Consider the following 19,129-nt stretch of genomic DNA (forward strand, 5'->3'; position numbering starts at 1 on the left):
TTTCGTAAAATTATGCAACATAGTCTACCTTGTCTATGGACATCGTTATTTGCAAAGCCGTTGCTGGATAAACAAATAGCGTGCGTGCAACAGAGGAAAAGTGCTTTGGTGTTGCTTTAATATTCCGCCGGGATCTCTGAGGAAGTGTCACAGAGTCTCACAGAGCCTGTTTGAGTGATCAAAAGGCCTCCTAGCCTTGCGCATGTGGCACTTAACGAGAGAAGAGGTGGTGGCCATGTTTGCATGTTAACTCAACCCCTCTCTTGCTGCCCTGCCACCTGACGACCGCCCCCCCTCCTAAGTCACTTCAGGATGAGTGACATTGGAGTTACACCCTGCGAGGCTGCCTAATTTGGAGGCGTGGTCAATCAGAAAGGATGGTGTCACAATAACGACAGGCAGCATGACTGGTCACGCAAGCCCCTGCAACACAGCTTATGGTCCTAGCTGATAACCTTCCACCGCCCCCCCACCCCATCCCCTGGCTGCACATCTCCCCTCTCCCCTGCACTCAGCCCGGTCCTGATGCGGTTGTCATAGCGCATAAAGCATCCCCTCTGGCGGTGTTTGTGCCATTGAGAGGCAGACTGGCTCTTCCCAGCTGCGCAGTCGACTCCATGAAGATAGCGTGCAGCCTGCGGCGTGCTCATGTGAACACTGCTGGAGGATGAAACATTTAAAACTGAAACCTCTTTCTCTCTCTCTCCCCCTCTCTCTGTGTGGCTGGCGTTCCTCTTAACCTGAATCGCAGAGCGAAGCGGCTTCCTGCTCAAACCTCGGAGAACAATAGAGCGCTGCGTGACCTCTGACCTGAAGAGATTCGGAGTGAGATAAATCACTGCTGCCAGAAGTGCTCCATCCTTTTTCTCATTGGTGTGAGCTGAACTCAGTGTAATGTGGTGTTATGCAGAGTTGCCACATCCCTCCCTGGCACTTAATTAGTGTACATTTGATACATTAGGAATGTACAGTATGTCCGCACACCTCAGTAAAAGTCAGCTTGGAAACATGAGCTACTGAGATCCTCGTGAAATTCCACCATTTACTCGTTCACAGTGGAGTGGAGAAAATACAGAGGAGAAAATCATGTCAGGATTTGTTTGTCTTTCTTTGTTAAAAAAAAAACTGTGATAATGGGTCGTAGCTAACTAGATACCCCCCCCCCCCCAAAGAAAGAGAGCCTAAACCGACCATCTGGAAGCATTGGATTTCCAGTGGGGAGCGCACAAGATGAGCTTATATCCTTAATCCCACATCCCGCACCAGTGTTCACTGTTCACCACTGTCCAAAAACAGTGGATTTCCCCTCTACATCCTCCATTTTGGTTGCTGTGGAGCACATGGGCGATTTAAAAGAGGTGCCTGTGTGTGTGTGGGGGTGGGGGTGGGGGTCCACTGTTCCAGGGGATTAGTTTAGGAAGGGCACAGGACTTGCTGTGAAGGTCTGGACGCCCCGGCGGTGTGGATCCCGGCCCCCTGCGGAACACAGGCGGATGTGTGTGTGTGAGGGGCATCGGTGGGCAGCTCAGCCGCTAACAGACGCTCAGCGCCGTGGTCAATGCTTTAGAGACACACGGCAGGACTTGGCCCGCAGGAGCAGAGCTCTGGTGTGTGTAACTCCTGCTCCTCACAGGTGGTGTGCCATGTAGGCGCGTCCTGTCAGCGAGAAGCTTCTCCCGTTGGCTCCCTGCAAACCCCATTGTCAGAGAACAAGCCTGTTTTTCTAAAAAGTGGAGTTTAAGGCCTGTTCTTCATCAAATAGCCCTCAAGTTGCCGCATGAAAGGGATTTCTTCAAAACACAAAATCGATTTACATTTCTCTAGTCAAGGAATAGGAAATGGCATTGCTCATGTTGAAGCTCACACACACAGAAAGAGTTCACTGGCAGAAGGAAAACCACCAATGCCAATCAACACCATAAAGGGGAGTTGTGTTAATTATTGTTTTGCTGGATACTCATTAGCAATTACATCCATTACTAGAGAATGTCATTTTCTACCCCTAACACGAAGTTTCGAAACAGAAGCTTTTGAAATCGTCAGAAGTTGGAAACCCCAAACATACACACACACTGTCAGAATGGTCAGAATTGGACCAAGTCTCTTTGGAAAACTGAGAATTCTAACAGCTTTGTGGTCCTTGGCTTTTTCATGTGAAAAGTTCCCAACGCTCCCTGGTGCGGCCTCCCCGTGCCCAACGGATTGAATTCTGCTGGTGTGAGAATAGCTCTGGCTCCGAACCTTGCTACTCTTAGATTTTCCAACCGACGATATCCACTCCACGCCAAAAGACAGAGGCTGTCCGCGCATAAGTCCATTACATGCCTCGGAAATTGGAGCGGCATCTTGATGTGTGAGCTGCATATGCGCCTCTCTCTCTCTCTCTCTCTCTCTCTCTCTCTCTCTCTCTCTCTCTCTCTCTCTCTCTATCTGGATTGTGCTTCCGACAAAGCTACAGCACGTTCAGCAGCAACCTCCAGAGAAACAGACGCCTGGCTCAGGTAGACGTGGAAGGGATTGCCATTTCATTTGATCCTGTTGGCAGGCTTTCGTTACGGGTGAAAAAAACAGTTTGTTGGCCCTCCTCGATTAGGCTTTTTAGGCCGGGTGTGTAGGCTGAGAGGTGTGCTTCACTCTCTCCTGCAACTCTCCATGTGTAGGCTGGGAGGTGTGCTGCTTCACTCCTGCATATCTCATTATACATTGCTTTGATGGTCCTGACTTATTATTACTACAGCTAGATATAGTATACCATATAACCGGCTAGATATAGTACACCATATAACCGGCTAGATATAGTATGCCATATAAGCTAGATATAGTATACCATATAACCGGCTAGATATAGTACACCATATAACCGGCTAGATATAGTATGCCATATAAGCTAGATATAGTATACCATATAACCGGCTAGATATAGTACACCATATAACCGGCTAGATATAGTATACCATATAACCGGCTAGATATAGTACACCATATAAGCTAGATATAGTATGCCATATAAGCTAGATATAGTATACCATATAAACGGCTAGATATAGTATACCATATAAGCTGTCACTGGGGGTTAGGGGTCGAGGGTCAAAAGTAGAAGTAGGTCCACGGTAGTGGGCAGGGCTGATGATGAGAGCTCACAGCCTTGTGTTAAACAAGTGCAAACTTGGTTGCATAAGGAGAGACCAATGTTGGGTAAAGATGCATATTCATATTGTGTACTTCAGAATCACGTGAGAAGGTTTGGTACAGCGAGAGTTGAACTGACTGGTCATGTTGCATTCATTTCCTTTCTGGCTATCTCTTCTCTGTTTTACACAATGTTTGCTGTTGATGGTGCTGCTGAGCTGAGCGTAAACGGTGCTTTAGCCACTTACTCATCCTTGTAAGATGATTACTTAAGGCCTCTCCAGAAGAAGAGTGGACTCTTCTGCCCGGCCTAGTTGCAGGCTCTTTAAGGATTAGCAGTTCTTATTCCTAGAATATTGGTACGCTAATGGCTCATCTCCAAGAACATGATCTCAGTGGACTGGGTTGGTGGACAAGTTCATGACACAGAACCACAACACAGCTCTGCTATTGCAATCAGTCATCGAGGAATTGTCCTTCGTTCATTCATAGTCCAGTTTAAGAAGTTACTTTCCAACAGTCACTGTGCAGTTTGTGAATTGTTTAACTTATCGTTAAGTTAAGTTATCATACAATAAGTAGAAGCTCATTTGCAAAAACAGATTTCCTTTGACTGGATATATCATTATTTATTTATTTATACTTAATCAAAACATTGAATTGCTGTTTCCGCAAATGAACACATATGACATTTCATCCATGAGTTTTTTTTTTCAGACATCCACTTAAAGGAAAATTCTGGTATTTAGCACTTTGAGTCCCTTTTTTAGTTTGTTTTGGATGAACTAGAGTGGTGGACACCGAAATCGTTGATTATTAAAATCAAATCGGCGCAATGTATGATTTCCAGCCGTCTTATTTGCTATTGTGGAACTATTTTTTCAGACACCTCACAACCGCGTATAAACTTCCGCTCAATATTTGAGCCTGAAGCATAGACGGTGGCGCAGTAATATCAACGTGCAATGAGTCTTCCAACAGAAATCAATGATTTTACAAAATGCCAAATAAAACACGACTGTAAACTGTATTTCGCTATGCTACTTGTTTTGGAACATCAACGAACACCACTAACCACTCGGTGAGTTGCACAGTTTTGAAAACGAACGTTAAGGGTTGTTTTAGGACATGTTTGTGCATGCCTGTTGCAGCCACTCTGAAGTAGTCAAAGGCGATTCAAAATGAGTCAGAAAGGTCGAGACAGGACCAATCGTCAAAATTTCGGTGTCCACCACTCTAGTTCATCCAAAACAAACCAGAAAAGGGACTCAAAGTGCTAAATACCGGAATTTTCCTTTAAATCCCCTCTTGTACAAGAGAGTAGTCTGAAAACTGCAAACTGTCACAACTGTAAAGGGACAAGCATTGACGTCTTCTATTAAGGATATAGGAGCTTCTTAAGCTAGTAGGAGCTTCTTAAGCATTTTGATGGAGGACACAGGGCATTGTACTTTCTGTAGTCACTACCCCCAGAGTCACGCTAGCTGAGTGTCCGAAGGTCGGAGAGGACTGGGTGGGGTATTTAAGCTGAGCATCTCAGAAAGTTCAGGACCTCATCCAAATGCATCCAAAAATAGATGCATCTGAAATCCAATCAATCGTGGCCCAGATAGTGGATGCATCTTTTCGGTTAAACCAATCATATAGAGAAAAGCTCCCCATGCTGCCAGATCAAGCCACTGGGGCCAAATGCATGATGAGATGTTAATGGCGCATTTGGAATGAGAGAGGTTAAATTCTGTAATTGAGTACTTAGCAAAAAATTCACTTAAAGGACTATTTATTTTAATGTGTTGACCGTCTTATACACAAAGTCACATATTCTCCCCCATCTTGCCTTACTCATTATGAATGGGACCGAGAATTGACCTTCCACTGCTGCTTTGAAAACCCCTTCCTGCAATCCACAACATCACTCATTCAGTTCTCTAGGTCTGTTTTCTCTAAATGCAGAATTAGCAGCATTAAGATGTCACAGCTGAGGCTTCCAAACCATCCACTGAAGACCTCTTTGTGGTTTAACTTGATGAGACAACTAGAATTATAGTCCCTGGTCGCTTTTAAATGAAAACAATGTAGGAACATACTGGGTACCCATTTAGCACTAAAGGGTACCAAATTCCTCTAATAATACCAACAAAAAGATCTCTTAAACTCAGTGGCTATTCACTATGGCTTATGTGATTGTTTCTTGAATGTAATGTTTGACACAGAAGACATGAAATAAGCACAACATGCTCACTGAAAACATTTTATGTTTTTTTTATTGCAACATGTTTTGGAAAAGCCTCACAGAAAAGTAACAAGAAAACAAGTTGTTGTTGTTGTTAATGCATCAGAGTAATAGTACAGATACAAGTCTTCTTTAATCCTTTGTGAAACAGAAACTCTGTTTAAATACACAAACCCCCAAGACAATAAATACTCATTACGGGACCTCAAATGGATTAAAAAAAACCTTTACAAACATCGAATTAAAATTGTAATGTGGTGTCATAATGTTTGTGCATGTCAATTTGACATTAAGTCTAGGTAGATATCCTACAGATTATCCAGTCGCAGTAGTGCAAGTTTTAAGTCAATAAAGAAGAAAAACACAGTAGTCACACTGAAGGATGTTTCTCATCAAAGAACAAATTGCAAATGTGTCTAACATAAGGACTAGATGCATTTTTATGACTACAAAAAATATTGAAATGGGGAATTTGATGATCATAGAATTAGTGCAGCATTGTCAAAACATGATATAAAATACAAAACCTTCCAAACTCTCTCTCTCTCTCTCTCTCTCTCTCTCACACACACACACACAAACACTCATTCACTCCCATTCCCATTCTCACTAACAAACATACACACACACACTCACATAAATATGTACACAGTACCATTCATTAAAAACCCAATCCTTCAGTTTAGTCTTCAAAAGAAACCTGATTAGAAATAAGCATGCATTAACTGTTACACCTGTTGCACTGATCATTTATTTCAACAAAATAAACAACTTAAAACGTGAAAGAAAAAAAAAGAGTTTTGATTTAGTCAAACATTTGTACATGTGTTGTGGTATAAACCAAAAGCTCTCTCAATCACTCACTCACTCCCTAAAGGTGACAGAGGAACAGTCAACTGTCTAACTTTAGTGTAGAACATGCCACTGTACTTGGGAACATCGCACTGTACTGTAGAACATCCCACTGTACTCTAGAACATCCCACTGTAGAACATCTCACTGTACTGTAGAACATCCCACTGTACTGTAGAACACCCCACTGTACTTCAGAACATCCCACTGTACTGTAGAACATCCCACTGTAGAACATCCCACTGTACTCTAGAACATCCCACTGTAGAACATCCCAGTGTACTGTAGAACATCCCAGTGTACTGTAGAACATCGCACATAACAACAGAAATGGTGTGAGTCAGGAAAAGAGTTTATATTCACTCTATAGTAAAAGTGCATATTTGAAACATCATCCTTTCAAAAAAAATAATACAAGCAAAACAGACAAACAAATGAACAAAGAGAAACATAACGATCTCCACTCGAACAAAGAGTTGATAACCTGAGCTGAACCAGTCTGTAGAGATTGTGCGCTAGTGACGGAGTGCATTGCGAGATGGTTTGCGTGAGCGTCTACTGCATGTAGACGTACGGGTTGGTTTTGTGCGGCCCATTTCCCATCATGCAGTTGGGCAAGACGCCCCTCTGCAGGGCTACTTGTGGCGGCTCGTGTCCCCCGCCTCCTCCTCCTCCTCCTCCTCTTGCTCCTCCTCCATCGTGCCACGGTGGGGAGTCCATGGGCTCGCGCTTGATGGAGTGCAGGAGCCCGTGACCTTTGACCTCGTAGCCCAGCTTGTAGTCCTGCGGTCCGTAGCCGCCGCCGTATCCGTGGGCGTCCATGCAGTTGGCCGTCTGGCTGCCGCAGAGCGGGTCGGACGGGCCGAGCCTCTGCGGAGGGCTGAACTGGGTGGCCTGCGCCGGGGGCTCCTTGTTCCGGACACACTTGAGTGGACGCCCCACCACGCCGGACCCGGGGCCAGGTCCGCTGCCGCACAGGTTCTGGTAGTGGCCGTTGAAGGGTGCGGGCGACATGATGGCTTTGCTCCTCTGGCAGGGGGAGTACTGCTCGTAGAACTCCCCTTCTGCCTTCATCAGCACGCCCCCCCCGCTGCCCTGGTAGACCCCCCCGCCGCCGTAGCGTCGGTCCAGCGGCTGGCGGCAGCCCCACGGCCGGCCGTAGGCGTCGCAGCCGTTCTCCGAGTCCGAGTCCTGCTCCACCTTGATGGGCATCTGCGGCAGCAGGCGTCCGTCGTAGCACACGCCCCCATGGCTCTCGTAGCCCCCGTTCTCGCTCTTGATGCCGTCCACTGCACAGTAGCCCTCGATGTCATCGTCGCACGCCGCCCCACTTCCACCCCCGTACGGCCTGGGCACGTAGAGGTCCGGCCGGGCGGCGTGGTGGTAGCCGGGCGACATGCGGTAGGGCTTGCTGTAGTGCCCCACCTTGCCCAGGCGCGCGGCGGCGGCGGTGGGGGAGATGTTGAGGTTGCCGCGGTAACCGCCGCCCGCGCCCACGCCCGCCCTCAGTGGCCAGCCTCCGTCCGGCACGTGACCCCTCAGACCCGTCGCCCCGGAAGACTTGCAGAAGTTGAGCGGCTCGTCCTGGCTGGTGTAGTAGCCGTCGCTCTTGTACTTGAGGCCTCCGCCGCCGCTGTCCTTGGAGAGAGGGGTCCAGGGCGTGTGGTGCCGCAGCACCGGGGTCGGGCAGTTCAGCAGCAGAGCCTCCCCGCCGTCCCCCAGCACGTCCGCCACTGCGTGCCGCCGGTACTGCTCATCACTAGAGAGAGAAAGAGAGAGAGAGAGAAAGGGAGAGAGGGAGGGGAGAGAGAGAGAGAGAGAGAGAGAGAGGGAGAGAGAGAGAGAGAAAGGGAGAGAGAGTGAGAGAGAGAGAGAGAGAGAGAGAGGGAGGGAGAGAGAAGAGGGCAGATGGAGAAAGGGTGAGACAGAGAGAGTTGGAGAGTCAAAGAGAGAGATAGAGAAAGAGGCAGAGGGATGAAGAGAGAAGGATGGGACAGAGGAAAAGAACCGGAGAGGAAAAAAGGAGAAACGAAAGATGAGGAAGAGAGAAAAAGATGGAAAGAGGAAAGAAGGAGCAGTGGAGGATACAGGACAGATACAGGACAGATACAGGACAGAGGGTAGAACATGTGGATGGAGGATACAGGACAGATACAGGACAGAGGGTAGAACATGTGGATGGAGGATACAGGACAGATACAGGACAGAGGGTAGAACATGTGGATGGAGGATACAGGACAGAGAGGGAGCAAGAGGAATGTGGAGGAAAGAGAGAGATGGCGGTAGTGAGGGTGAGGTAACAAGGGAAGAACGGATGAAAAGAGAGAGAGAGAAGAGCAAACAAATTCAGTCTGAAAACATCTGCAATCTGACATCAATAATAACGTTTTGTCATCTTAGCCGCACAGAGACCTCACCAAAGATTCTAATAAGACTAATAAATCAGTCGTGAGACACGGCGAATACCAGCGTCTCTCTATGATTTGTGTCATAAAATCAGTATTCAGATATTAAAATGCAGTTCATCCAGTTCATAGTTGGATCACAAGTTGATCTCAAGCCTGCCTGTGTGCACAGGAAAGGGTGGGATGGTGCGTTTTAGTGTGGAGTTGGCCGAGCTCGCCTTCACTTGAGACAGAACACCAAATCGGGACCAGCCTGGGCTCGAAAAACAAGACGCATGTTCAAAGCATTAATTTCTCTTGGTTCGTCTGAGCGCAAAAACATGTTTTGAAACCTTTGTCTGTGCACGGCCTGATGTGTCTGTGGACATCTATCAGTTTCAAGGAACCTCGTGCCATAGATGATGAAATGAGTGTAAATGGGAAGAAAACTTGAGTCATAATCCAGACGTGGGTGTTCTGCATTCAACACAGTTAGTAGTAACTTGTCCGCGATCACAAACTTAACTGCTGAGTGCAGTAATGGTAGTAACTTGCCCACGATCACAAACTAAACTGCTGAGAGCAGTAATGGTACTTTTCCATGTGGCACTTCACTTGCAGTATGGAAATAAACTGTCCAGCAGAAATAAATATCCCATTGTATTGCATATAGTTGCATATACAGCATACAATATATTATATTTGTCCCTTAAATGTCTGTTGTTATGCTGTGGTTGTATGTAAATGTCTGTTGTGCTGTGTTTGTATATAAATGTCTGTTGTTGTTCTGTGTGTGTATATAAATGTCTGTTGTTGTGCTGTGTTTGTACATAAATGTCTGTTGTCGTGGTGTGGTTGTATGTAAATGTCTGTTGTTGTGCTGTGGTTTTGTGTTAATGTCTATTGTTATGATGTGATTGTGTGTAAATGTCTGTTGTTGTGATGTGGTTGTGTGTTGTGTAAATGTCTGTTGTTGTGCCGTGGTTGTGTGTAAATGTCTGTTGTTGTGCTGTGGTTGTGTGATGTGCCTATGTGGCCAAGTCTGAATGACTAATCCAACCATAGCTAATCCCGAGGGATCTAATCCTGCAGCGTCGATAAAAAGAAGTCCACCCTGACTGCCGGACTGCCCAAACGCACCAACCTCCAGGACGAGCCCAACCTCTGATTTATGGGCAGGAAAGAGGACCTAGCGGGACTCTCTCATGGTCTCACCCTCTCGGTCTCCTCTGGCTGACTGGTCAGACTACGTCTGGTTTAGACCTCACCTAGCTGGTGAGGTCCTTACCTAGCTGAGTCACAGGCTCCAGTTCAGTCGGGGGCAGCATCACAGTGTGGGAACAGAGAGCGGTCAGTGACTGTAACATGTAACTTGTAACCTGTGCCCTGTAACCTGTGCCCTGTAACATGTGCCCTGTGCCCTGTAACATGTGCCCGGTGCCCTGTAACCTGTGCCCTGTGCCCTGTAACCTGTGCCCTGTAACCTGTGCCCTGTGCCCTGTGCCATCGAGTCTAAGTGGTGACTGAGGGGTGAGGGCTCCACGGCTGTAACCTGAGCCACTGAGTGCAAGTGTTGACTGGTCACTGGGAGATATCGTAGGAGCCTGCTGTGTAGCTTAGTCCTGGGAGATATCGTAGGAGCCTGCTGTGTAGCTTAGTCCTGGGAGATATCGTAGGAGCCTGCTGTGTAGCTTAGTCCTGGGAGATATCGTAGGAGCCTGCTGTGTAGCTTAGTCCTGTGAGATATCGTAGGAGTCTGCTGTGTAGCTTAGTCCTGGGAGTAACAGAAACAGTTGAGCTTTTTCTCTCTCTTAGTCACTTGGTGTACATCTGTGTCACTCTCTCTTTCTGTCTCTTTTTGTTTTTTTGACTCCCGATTTCTCTCTCTCTCGCTTTCTCTCTCTCCCCACTTTCTCTCTCTCCCCCCTTCTCTCTCTCTCCCCCTTTCTCTCTTTCCCCATTTTTCTCTCTCTCCCCCTTTATCTCTCTCTCCCCCTTTCTCTCTCTCTCTCTGTTTTTCTTTCTCTCTCTCTCTCCCCCTTTCTCTCTCTCCACCTTTATCTCTCTCTCTCTCCCCCTTTCTCTCTCTCTCTCTCTCTGTTTTTCTCTCTCTCTCCCCCTTTCTCTCTCTCTCTCTCTCTGTTTTTCTTTCTCTCCTCCACAGCTGCTTGGTGCTATTTTGTCTCTGTCTTGGTCCTTAATTGTGCTCTTTGGTTTGTGTGCCACTGAGACATTACGTATGTCTTCATGCTCTCTCTGTGCTGTCTTCACCCCGAACACCTGTTGTTCCTTCAGGGACACACTGATGCGTTTCACAGACGATCCCTCCTCCGTGCCAAATCTCTGCGCTAGGAGTGGACTGGGCTCTCTTTTTTCACGTCCTACACACACATCTGTTGTCCATCTCTGGCTTCCTCAGAACATGGGCTATCTGTCTGACGGCCAATACTTTTCTAATCATGTTATATACATGCTGAGTCGGAGCCAGTAACCGAAATCTCAGTTGCGCTGTAAAACATTACCGGGACGATAAAAAAAAGCTTTAAAAATAACTTGGACCCAAAATCAAAGGTGGAAATGGAAAGTATGCGGTTTAGGAGCTTACCCCTGTGCGCGCAACAATGGGAGATAGCAGTCATTAAAGCAATGCTACTTCCCTTCTTTATGTGCAGAGTTTGTGAAGTTGAGTCAGGTTGAATGAACGTTGAGTCAGGTTGAATGAACTGCCCATGGGTCATACGTGTAAATGCAGACCTGATTAACCCAAAGCTACTGTGTCATAATGTTTGATGGATAGAGTTTGATTGATTGGGATTGATTTCAATCGTGACTTTTCAGACGTTGTTTTTTCCACCTGCACAGACTTTCTGTGGAGTGAGGAGAACAGTGAAGCGTCTTTGTCAAGGTCATTCATCCATGAGTTAGGCCACTTTGACAACGTCACTGAAATTTTTATTTGCCGCAGATGTGGTTGAACTGCCCTATCTTGGAATTTCATGAGTTTTTGCTTGAGTGATTAGTTTGACAGTGTCACAGAGTGCCAAAGACTGTCAAAAGCCTTTTCACAGACAGACTTGTTTTCGACATCTTGAATTTGCACTGAATGGATGTTCTAGCGCCTACACTGAAGTGTCCTTGTTTGCACGTGAAACACTTTTAGACCAAACATACTAAAAGCGTCTTCCTGATCCACTACAAAGCACTGAGGCTACCAAACAGACAAGGTTGGAGTTGACATGGAACCAACCTGAGGGCACGGCCGTTCAGTCTTGGCTGCATGTAAGTGAATAAGAGCAAGTGGTACAGTACATGCATTAACAAGGGCTGCCGCTCCAATGCATCACGCTCATCCATTTCCAACAGATTGATTACAGTCTCAAGGCTGTCATACACACCGCTACTAAAAAGATAACAGTGGCCAGATCAAAATGACAGGCAAAGTGCAAAGTCTATCGATAAGCAAAGATCTCGCGCAGGAACTCTAGCTAGTCCTGTATGTACCATGTGTTATGAGCTGGTCTACACTATGTTTACGGCTAAAGTCTTGCCCAAGCTGTTAAATTAGCTAATCGTTTCTGACTACTTTTGAAATGACCTTTAGTTAGACTTTGGACTTTGCCCTCTGTTCAAGTTAAGGCCCATAATATAAATAGAACTTTAATGCAAATGTACATTTCAATATTATATAAATATACTGGCACTGCACATTTATTATACATGTAGTATACTGGCACAGGACATTTGCAGGGTGGTTGTTTCTGTTTTATATCAGAGTGCAGAAAAATAATCTAAGAGAGAAATGGGTAGGTGAGTGTGTAGAGGCAGGATCATGAGGTAATGGTCACAGTGGCCAAACAGTGTTGATGGTGCTATTTGGTGCTATGGAAGCTCATGCTGTCATTGTTGGTAATATTTGGTGCTATGGAAGCTCATGCTGTCATTGTTGGTAATATTTGGTGCTATGGAAGCTCATGCTGTCATTGTTGGTAATATTTGGTGCTGTGACTGCTTGCATGATGTGGGCTGTCTTGAATTATAATGTCAATTCCTAAAAATAAAACATAGTTGCATTTTTCCACATTAATGTTTGTTTGGGCCCTACTGAAAGGAATCATCACCAACACTACCACCATCATCATCATCATCATCATCACCACCACCACTACCACTACCACCACCACCATCATCATCATCATTATCATCATCTTGGTCGTGCTGTACCTGTGCTCCAGTGCGGTGAGGATTCCGTTGCTGCCGCTCTTCTGTTTGCCCCTCATCATCATCGTCTTCATCTTCATCTCGGTGATGGAGGGCAGCAGAAGGGGCACGGCCACGCAGAAGAGCGCCAGCTGGGGGGGCAGGGGGGCACCGGAGGGCGTCTTCTTCTTCTGCCCCTGCAGGAACTTCAGCCTGCCCTGGAACTGCATGGTCTGAGGTGGACACAGAGGAGCGGACATTATGGACTACTCACTGAGTCGTCACTACTAGAGCAGGTATGGCATTGAAGAAGCTTCTGATGGATGGCAGCCATTTGGATAAGGTCCAATGTCTTCAAAGGATGGCTATTGAGGTGGCAAATGGCATTATCCTGATATTGTGATATTATTTAGTCTTAAAGGCTCTGCGCTGGACTGGGGTCACAGGTCAAGAGTAATTAGTTAATCAGTGTGACCAGACACTGGCGATTCAAGAGAGAAATGCTGGACTGACCGCTCACTGCCCATCAGCAACAAATGAGATGAGCAGACAGCTAAAGCTTTGTCTTTCTGTAGCGATAAAGGCAACATAGAACAGTCTGCACAACTCCAAACCCTCATCAAACTGTAATCTGTAATTCATTTCAAATCCCATAAGTTTCTTAACACCTCGCCAAGTCTGCCCTCCAAACACTAATGTAAATTTGTCTTTCTTTAGCTGCAGGCCTGCATGGTGCTCTACTGTAAATGTTTTTGAAATGTCAGTATTCTCATGTCAGTGTGCTTCTGGTTCAGGCCTACGATGTGATCAGCCGTCGTACATATCTGAAAAGAAACATCACTTGCTCACAACAATAACATGGAAATCAATTGGTTCCGCCTAATTTGACATCAACAACCATGTCGTACTCCGGCAAACTCGATTCATACTTGTGGATAAGCTCGCTCTGATTCATGTTTTCCAGGACGTCGGCCAAGACCCCTGGTCCCGATCGCAAACCAAATGATAGTGCTGTGTTACTGCCGCAGAGCCCAGCCAGCCCCGCGGACGAGAGCGGACAAGAGCCCGTGGTGACCCTCGCTGGAGGACGCTCTCCGCGTGCGGTTTTACCCCGCTGCTCTCTGCTGCCTCTCCTCCTGACCAGTGGCCAAACCACTCTGGTGAACAACACACACACACACACACACACACACACACACACACACACACACTGAAAATATGAACTTGGTGAACGGTCGGCAAAAAGTGCTGTTGATGGGGGGAAGTCATTATGGCGTACTGAAAAACAGTTTGGTTCTCACAATACCTCAATCCCACTGAGTGTGTGTGTGTGTGTATTTGTGTGTGTGTGTGTGTGTGTGTCTGTGGGGGGAGTGGGTTGACACACCACGGCCCACGTTTGCCCTTGACCTTTGGACAGCGACTTTCCACAAATGGGTCTGGCGAAGGCTGCTTCTGTTAGTCATTTTGAGGTGAGCGTCCAGCCGGCTCAGTTTTTTCACATGGCTATCCCTTTCAAACCCACGCAGCGCACAGAACAACACTTTCTCTGACCGTCCCAGACAGGAGGAGGACAGACGGAGACTCCGCCATGAGGCCAGGACAGAGGACAGATTGTGGCAGGGGTCACAGGGGTCATGCCATAAACATTCTAATCCAGCGCAGCTCAGCTGTCACTCGAGGGGATGGGCAGTAGCAGAGGTCAGGAGTTCAGCAGCAAAGGCTAACAGAGGTCACTCCCCACGGACGAGAGATTTAGAGGCTAACAGAGGACACTCCCCACGGACGAGAGATTCTATGTTCTCTTCAATCCACAATACAGTAGCCACGTGTACAATCTCACAACGGGCTCATCTGTGTTATCGCACATACAGTATGTCGCAAATGTCGCAATCATTATTTCTACTCATGAAAAAATGTCACTGTCAATGTCCAGTCTTCAGCTGAAGCCAATTTTGATTGAGTTGCTGTATGAGCCTCAGGCAAGGTTAACTTATTCTAGTCTACATACTTGACCTAATATACACACTCAAGTCTTTATACTGATGGAAGTGAGAGTGAACAATGATTCAAATCATGACATTTTTAACTGCCCTCATTTGTTTTAGATGTTCTGTTTCACCTGCATGACACAAGTGATTTTTCAGTCTGGTGGGTAACCTATTGCTATTCATGACCTTTGAACTCTGACCTGGCTAAGGTCACGAGGCGACTCACCAGGAAGCCGGAGGTGCTGTCCAGCAGGCATCTCACCCTGGAGATGAAGCAGCGGTTGAGGAAGGGAGAAAGTTCCGGAGAGACGCCGCCGGCCTCTTGAGAATGAAACAGCCGGTTCACCACAAAGTCCTCACCTGTCACAGGGACACACAGAGGCCGTTGCCACGGCAACACTCCAGATCAACATGGCACATACTAAGCAGCATTGTTTAAATACATACTATTTGCATAGAATTCCACTATTGTGACCCGCCATATGAAAACCAGCAGCAAGTAGGCCTGGACGAAATCGCGCAAAACACAATTTAAGCTTTTTTTTTTTTAAATGAGTGATTTTCGTTTTTTTCATTCTTCTCTTTGTGCTGGGGCGTGTTAGCTAATTTCCATACTGAACTGCAGTTGGCCATTGACATGCTTTTGTTATTTTTTCAGCCAATCAGCTGCATGTTACAAGCGATACACATGGCTACCTAATATACAGCAGAGGAGCTGGTGCGTGAGATACTAGTAGACTAATAGTCTATTACCAAAAATCCAAATATCCAAATGTGTAATTGGAGAGGTGGAGTGGTGTGTTGGTTGAGGGGGAGCAGAGGTGAGTGTGTGGGTGTTGGTGTTGGTGTGTGTGTGTGTGTGTGTGTGTGGGTGTGGGTGTGGGTTGATGTGTTGATGGTCATTCTCCACACACCAGTTCCTGCAGCTGAATGGGGGTGGTGGGAGCTCTGCTGCGTGGGGTTCATGGCCCAGTGGAGCTGCTGGCGGAACTCCTGTCTGTCGTCCACATGGATGTAGTCAAAGACATTCTGGTGCATCACGTCCGTCTGGGGGAGGGAGAGAGAGAGAGAGAGAGAGAGAGAGAGAGAGGGAGGAAGAGAAAGAAAGGAAGAGAAAGAGAGGGAGAGAGAGGGAAGAGAGGGAGGTAGAGAAAGAAAGAGAAGGGGAGAGAAAGCAGAGGAGGAGGTGGTGGGGGGGATGAGAGTGAGATATATCAGTGAACTGACCCATAACCCCTCACACACACACACACCCACACACACACACACACACACAGATGCACATGACCTACCCTGGAATTAACGGCAACGAGCCTGCATTGTGTTTGCCCCCTGCACTTAACCTCTGAGACGCTTGAGTGAACATCCCTGCTACCTCACCCGGTAGAGAGAGAACAGCCACGCACGCACGCACACACGCACGCACGCACGCACGCACGCACACACGCACACACGCACACAGAGAGACCCAGCCAAGCCCCAAATGGCCCTATTGGCCGGGCCGGGCTCACTCACGTCTGATTGGCTGGGCCGATGCTCTGCTTGTCCCATGTAAACACAGATGCCATTTGAGATGTTTGTGCCGAACTTCTGAAGTTAGCATGTTGTAAAGAAGGAATGGGATAAAATAGCCAAGTGTGTGTGTGTGTGTGTGTAGCTTTCGCAGTGAAGCGTGGAGATACACATTCCAACTCATGTCATCACGCTCTAAACTTAGAATCGGATGTTCCCTCAAATACTCATTAAATTCTTCTGGAACTTGATTTAAAAGCATGACATTTGGAAGCAATCTTTTTTTTTTCATGACAGATAAAAAAATATATATTTATGCTTGAACACATTGCCAATAAACTGTTTGGTGTGTTTGGATGTTTGGATGTTCTAAAGTGTGGTATCATATAGTTCAGGTTTGACACATAAATGCTTGACTTGCACTCAGATATTTCATTTGTATCATTTTGGTCAGGCAGCCGTTAAAGTGCCTCTCTAAGGCCCCTCTGGCTCTGAGGTCACGGGGGCCAGCCTTGTTTGTCAAACATCGCGTGACACCGGCTGCCGAGGAACAGTACAGCCCTGCCCTGCCCTGGCGCAGAAGGAGACGGACGAGGAAAAAAAGAAAGAGGGAAGAGAGGGGAAAAAGAAAGAGAAAGAGAAAACCCATCCCACATTTGCAATTCATCTCCCTTTCCAGCAATAGCTTTGCTTTCTGTCAGGAATGACAGATTCCCTCTAAAATATTCAACCTTCCCCCATAATTTCCACACGGCCCGCACGCAAGGGTTTGAACATTTGCCTTGCAAAACAGCCTCGGCAAGGCAAGCGCACGCAGCGCCGCCACAGCCGTTTCTGCCGTCGGCCAGATCGGGTGACTATTGTGTGAGTTTCACTCGTTAAAAAAACAGAAGGGCAGAAGTAAGTTCTTTCCTCGGCTACAAAGGATGATTGCCATGTCAGAGCCGGGATCAAAGGGACAGCGCTGAACTCTGCTTCTCGTGCCGCGCTTTCTTGTGGTGTCACTCTTAAGAAAAGGACTCTCTCTCTCTCCCTCTCTCTCTCCCTCTGTCTCTCTCTCTCACTCTCTCTCTCTCTCTCTCTCTCCCTCTCTCTCCCTCTCTCTCTCTCACTCTCTCTCTCTCTCTCTCTCTCTCCCTCTCTCGCATGTGACTCTTCACTCGGCTGTGTTGTCTTTATTTGCGTTGGTGTTGTGTCTGCTGGCTGCTGTCTGGTGCACTTTCATTAAGATGTGGGTGTTGACACAGACAGAGGCTTTAGATTGGGAGTTGACACACAATGTAACACTTTGATGAACCCACCCCCCACCCATGCACGGCCAGAAATATATGCGAACATAAATTTGCATCTGCAGCGGATGGAGGGGATGGAGCAGCTGGTCTTACACACACACACACACACACACACACACACACACACACTGCTCCTGCCCCGTTCACCAGGGACTCCGGCAGCGGCCCAGACGGGCTCGGTTCCGCTGACGTAATCCCCGCGGTCTGTCTCACGGCCCAGACGCGCTCCCCTTCCCACCTCTCTTCCCTGAAATGATGAAGAGGAACACGAAGACGCACGGAGCTTTGGAAACAGAGACAGAGGAAGATGGGCAGCAACTGACCATTTAAAATGCATCCACACCTGTAAGGGGAGAGCCACTGGGGGAAAGGAGCAAGGTGTGATGACAAGGGGTAGTGACAACCAGCGGTGAGAGGGAGGGGGGATGGAGGGACACAGACAGTAGGGAGAGAGAGAGAGGGGGGGGGGGGAGACGGAGTAGGGTTTGGCACGCATTTAAGGGCTCCTTTCAGACCACTTCAAGTTTTCATTTCATTTTAATGGCTGTATTATTGCAGCCACTTCCCTTATGGCAAGCAGGAGAGAGGGGGAGAGGGGGAGACATGGAGCATGAGAGAGAGAGAGGGAGAAAGAGGCAGAGGGTGAGAGAGAGAAAGAGGGAGAGAGCAGTAAGGCGGAATGATTGCTGTGGGCTTCAAAAGCATCCTTGTCTGGTGAGCTCCGGGCGGCCCGTAGAGACCCATAGTGACCCATAGTGATGTAAGGCACTTTATTCGAGGGTCGGAGGGGAAGATTTAAACGGCGCGAGACAGCCACACCGGACGATAGCATCAACAATTAAAGGCCACAACAGAATCCCTTCGCTCAGGGCATCCTGTTTAACCTGGCTGGGATGTTACCTCCTGACCTGACCTGAGGACAGCAAGGGCCTCCACACACACACTCCAGACACACTCCACACACACATGCACACACACTCCACACCCACACCCACACTCCAGACACACTCCACACTCCACACACACACTCACACACACACACACTCCAGACACACTCCACACACACACGCACACACACACCACACACTTCACACCCACACACACACTCCAGACACACTCCACACACACACGCACACACACACCCACACTCCAGACACACTCCACACACACTCCACACACACACTCCACACCCACACACACACTCCACACACACTCCACACACACACACGCACACACACACTCCACACACACTCCACACTGCCCTGTTCCTGAGCTGGCTGCCTTTGACTCCTGAGAGCCTAAAGTGTGCTCGCTGAGACATTGTAAGATATGGGAGAAGACTAGCTTGACGAGCCAGACCCACATCAAGATTTCGCAGTGCTCAGTCTGAGGGGCTGTTCGCCAACAGCAACATCCATCTTCTTTGTTTTTAAGTAGCAGGGAATTCACGCCGAACCGTTGCAACTCTGCCATCAATCATTATGTTAAGCCCGCCTACTGATTCTATACACGATGTGATTGGCCTTATCGAAGTTTAAT

General features: G+C 47.5%; 1 protein-coding gene across 2 annotated transcripts in view; it reads right to left on the reverse strand.

The window, feature by feature from the left end:
* Nucleotides 1-5,745: 5,745 nt before the first annotated feature.
* The window catches only part of LOC121687961, a 97,868-nt gene continuing 84,484 nt past the window's right edge, over nt 5,746-19,129 (reverse strand). For both annotated transcript variants that reach the window (XM_042067208.1, XM_042067207.1), the window contains exons 6-9: nt 15,701-15,833; nt 15,013-15,146; nt 12,820-13,028; nt 5,746-7,973 (exon numbers count right to left, since the gene is read on the reverse strand). In XM_042067208.1, the coding sequence (XP_041923142.1) occupies nt 6,770-7,973; nt 12,820-13,028; nt 15,013-15,146; nt 15,701-15,833 (1,680 nt within the window). In that variant the 3' untranslated portion in view covers nt 5,746-6,769. The remainder of the gene's footprint in view (nt 7,974-12,819; nt 13,029-15,012; nt 15,147-15,700; nt 15,834-19,129) is intronic.

Source organism: Alosa sapidissima, chromosome 17, assembly GCF_018492685.1.
Source record: "Alosa sapidissima isolate fAloSap1 chromosome 17, fAloSap1.pri, whole genome shotgun sequence".
In the NCBI taxonomy this organism is placed as follows: Eukaryota; Metazoa; Chordata; class Actinopteri; order Clupeiformes; family Clupeidae; genus Alosa; species Alosa sapidissima.